The sequence below is a fragment of the Nicotiana attenuata genome, unplaced genomic scaffold (genome assembly GCF_001879085.1).
Source record: "Nicotiana attenuata strain UT unplaced genomic scaffold, NIATTr2, whole genome shotgun sequence".
In the NCBI taxonomy this organism is placed as follows: Eukaryota; Viridiplantae; Streptophyta; class Magnoliopsida; order Solanales; family Solanaceae; genus Nicotiana; species Nicotiana attenuata.
Genome location: NW_017671035.1, coordinates 372,134 through 376,337, shown reverse-complemented (window position 1 = coordinate 376,337; position 4,204 = coordinate 372,134). Strand labels below are relative to the sequence as shown.

Here is a 4,204-nt window from a genome sequence, read left to right as displayed (position 1 = left end):
ATCAAAAAAACGATAGAATTCGATGATAACCGGGTCAATGGGGGGCTTGAAATTCAATGTAAAAGGATATGTATATACGAAAGAAAACCCAGTCAAGTAGGAAGTGATTCTTTGGTTTGCATTGGGAATTATAATGGGGAAATCATGACTCCAATGGCAATCTCTACGAACCACAGAAATCAAACCTTTAGTGATCTGAGTTGGGTAAATGTCAGCACGATCTAATGAAGACATAGAGGAAACTTGGTTTCTGATGGACTCTCTATCATTGTAAAAAGATAGTTCAGCAGGAACAATTTCATCAACCAAAGGTTCATGAGGAGGTTCATTGGGTTCTTTATTTCTAGATGAAGACCTTTGGGAAAGAGAACCTCTAGTTCTAGAGGGTGGAGTTAAACTCGTAGAAGGAAGAGAAGGACCTCGAGAAGATGAAGAACCTAAACTGCGAAGTCTCCCTCCTCTCCTACTTCTAATAGGAACAAGAGGAAGATTGTCAACGATAGGGACTCTCCGAGGGTTAGGGTTTGAAGAAGACATAATAGTACGAGGAAGAAGAAAACTAGAGTTAAATATTCTGAACATTTTATGAGAAAGACAAAGATGAAAACTTATATTAATACTCAATAGCAACCGTCAAAGGAAAAGACACAATGATAGAAACATCATGATGAAAGCTGTCATTTCGTAATTAATGAAGCCGTAAAAAAGCCCTAAAAAGCGCTGAAAAGTTGCAGAACCAACCGGGAGGTGCCACGTGTCGTGAACATTAAATGGAAGTGACATATGAAGCGTCAGTTTTAGAGAAGAAGTAATGGCGGCAAATATTCCCGCTTTAATGAAATCCACTTCCCAAATATTCTATTGAAGAATAAATGGCAAGTGCGGGGACTATCTGTATTGGGAAAAATTGAGTTCGTGTATAGAATTAAATAAGAGGTGATATATCATGACACGTGGACTAGTAGAAAAGTAACTGATTGGCAAAGTAAAAAGACACGAGCTTTAACAGGCACGGGCAGAGGAAAGATAAAAGCTCGTACCTATTGATATTCAGCAGTTATATCAGAAGAATGAACTTAAATAGCAAAAGAGGTACAGATACGTATTATTGGTAATTAATAGGCATTAATTACGGAAAGCATTATGGAATTTGTAATGAATCGGTTATGATTACCAATTATAACGTTATATTAATGCCACTAATTATCATAAAGACTCTATTATGATAAAGGAAAAACGTATTACTTCGAGATAGCTATAAAAGGGAAAGATTGAACATTTGTAAGGACACGAAATACTATTGCAATATACTGATTTATTTTGCTTTCTTCTGCTTATTGAAGTCAATTTCTTTTATTCATTATATATTTGATTATCAGTAACCCGAGTTCTTCTAAAATAAAACTTTGACCGAAATCCCTATTTTTGGTTAAACAAATTGGTTCCGTTACCGGGAATCTGATAATTTATTCTTACTTACATTAACCGTTTTTACTAAATCAATCATGTCAAATGTCAACGACAACAACAATCAAAGAGACCGTCAACTCCAAGAGAATTTGCAAGGTGATGGAACCCCTGACCCTTCTCCACAAAATTCTCCTCGACAATCTCGAGAAGGAACTCCTGATGGATCTCAATCAAATGAAAATGATCAATTGGAAAATGATGAGGCTATCAACGAAGCTTTGCAAAAGTTAATCGCTCAACAGGTCAGCAAAGCTCTTGAGGCTTTTGCTAGCCAGTTGCCGGTCGCACCACCAACACCAACTCCGAATAATAATACTTTGGAAAACCCACGTTCTGGGCTCGAAAATTCAGGCAGTGGTGGAACTCGCAGCGAATCTCGCGATGGCGAACCAGGTAACATAGTTAATTCTGATTTACAAAATTTAGTATTAACCTTGCAGAAACAGCTTAAGGAGCAAAGCGATCGCATAGAGCAAATACCTAGAGTACCGCCTGTAATCAAGGGAATAGATATGGATAAATATTCACAACAACCTTGGAAACCCAGTGCTATTCCTCTACCAATTCCGAAGAAATTCAAGATGCCCGACATCCCAAAATACGATGGCACAACTGATCCACGAGATCACGTGAGTGCGTTCACAACTAGCGTGAAGGGAAACGACTTAACCAAACAAGAAATTAAATCAGTATTGGTTAAGAAATTTGGTGAAACACTCACCAAGGGAGCATTAACATGGTATTCTCTCTTACCCGAAAATTTTATAAATTCATTTGCTGAGCTTGCAGATTCATTTATCAAAGCGCATTCGGGAGCTTAAAAAGTCGAAAGAAGAATGGAGGATATTTTCAAAATAAAGCAAGGGGATTCCGAGCTGCTTAGAGAATTCGTAGATAGATTCCAGCGTGAAAGGATGACGTTACCACTCGTACCTGATAATTGGGCAGCTATGGCTTTTGCCAGTAATTTGAATAAAAAGAGCTCAGAAGCCACGAGACGACTCAAAGAAAGTCTACGTGAATTTCCAGCAACAACCTGGAATGATGTTTACAACAGATACAACACGAAGCTAAGGATAGAAGAAGATACCATCTCCCGGTCTCAAAAAGAGGAGAAGGTGAGTTCGAGACGTGCTGAAACCGAAAAAAGATCCGGTAAAAACAGATACGAACCCTACATGGTCCCAGCGGGAAGAGATTCACGTTCAAAACAGGACAATTCAAGGTATGATCATAGATCGAGAGATAGAGAGTCGGGTTCATCATCAAGGTTTGGAAAAGATCGAAACGCACGAGAGACGCGAGATGATGACAGATGTTTGAAGGCAAGATTTGGCGGTTACAATTTTAATATCAGCACTTCGGAGTTAGTAGCAGTATTAAGAAGCATGGGTGATAAGGTGCGGTGGCTAAAGGAAATAAGATCAAATCCGAATAGGCGTAATCTTGATCACTGGTGCGAGTTTCACAACTATCATTGTCATAAAACGACAGATTGTAGATTGCTACAAGGTGAAGTAGACCATTTATTAAAGCAAGGGTATCTTACCGAGCTATTTAGTGAAAAAGGTAAGCAAGTATACATGAAGAACAGGTAGGAGCCACCTAAACCTCCTTCTCCAAAAAGGACCGTTAATGTTATAAGCGGGGGCGAAGAAATTAACGATGTGACATATGCGACGGCCAAGAAAATTTCAAAAGTTACAGTTACACACGGGAGGCAGGTCCGACATGTTTTGGAGGAGGAGAGTATTACATTTGATGATGCAGATGCGGACGGTGTGTTAACTCCACACAACGATGCACTGGTAATATCTCTACTTGTACATGATACTAATGTGAAACGTGTTTTGATTGATCCAGGTATTTCCGAGAACATCATTTTGCTAAGAGTATTAAACGCGATGCAAGCCGAAGATAAGCTAGTACCTAAAGCACATACGTTATCTGGCTTTGACAATTCAAGCGTCGTGACAAAAGGGGAGGTAGTACTTACAACATTCGCAGAAGGAGTTGTTAAAGATCCGAAATTTCAGGTGGTAGAGATGGAAATGGCTTACAATATGATTCTTGGTAGACCGTGGATTCACGAGATGGATGTTGTGCCGTCTACCCTACATCAAGTTATTAAATTCCCATCACCATGGGGAATACGTCAAATCCGTGGGGATCAACAAACATCCAGGAGCATCAACTCTGTAGCAGATTCAAGCACAAAAAACGAAGAAAAGTAGCAATTCTAGAATCCAGTTGAGGATACTACGATGCAAGCCTCAACTGAACATGGGCGAACATATGTGGACTCAAGGCCCGATTCCATCCAAGAACCTGAAGAAAATGAAAATATCAAAATAATGGTTGAAGAGTTGGAGGCTGTAGAACTATTCACACAATGGCCTGAAAAGAAAGTCTACATTGGGGCCAACTTAAGCCACGAAATGAAAGGTAAGTTGATTGAATTTTTGAAAACTAACGTGAATTGCTTTGCTTGGTCCTATTCTGATATGACAGGCATACCCCCTGAAGTAATGACTCACAAGTTAAATGAAGATCCATCGTATCCACCTATCAAACAAAAGAAAAGAAAGCGGGGATCTTTGAAAAATCAGGTGATTCAAGATGAGGTCCAAAATTTTTTGAAAATTGGGTCTATCCGCGAGGTGATGTATCCTAATTGGTTAGCTAATACTGTAGTAGTACAAAAAAGAATGGCAAATGGCGAGTTTGTGTATAC

The 4,204-nt window shown here is 39.2% G+C and overlaps 1 protein-coding gene across 1 annotated transcript; it reads left to right on the top strand.

Annotated features, from left to right (window-relative positions):
* The first annotated feature begins 2,306 nt into the window (after positions 1-2,306).
* LOC109205414 lies at positions 2,307-3,704 on the top strand. The gene is made up of 2 exons (XM_019368122.1): positions 2,307-3,039; positions 3,334-3,704. Exons 1-2 carry the CDS (start codon positions 2,307-2,309, stop codon positions 3,702-3,704), a joined length of 1,104 nt encoding a protein of 367 aa, XP_019223667.1.
* The last annotated feature ends 500 nt before the right edge of the window (positions 3,705-4,204 follow it).

Coding starts and splice junctions, on each gene's coding strand:
- LOC109205414 (XM_019368122.1), top strand. CDS start 2,307: ATGGAGGATATTTTCAAAATAAAGCAAGGGGATTCCGAGCTGCTTAGA. Junction 3,040..3,333: donor CGAGCTATTTAGTGAAAAAG/GTAAGCAAGTAT, acceptor TGATTGATCCAG/GTATTTCCGAGAACATCATT.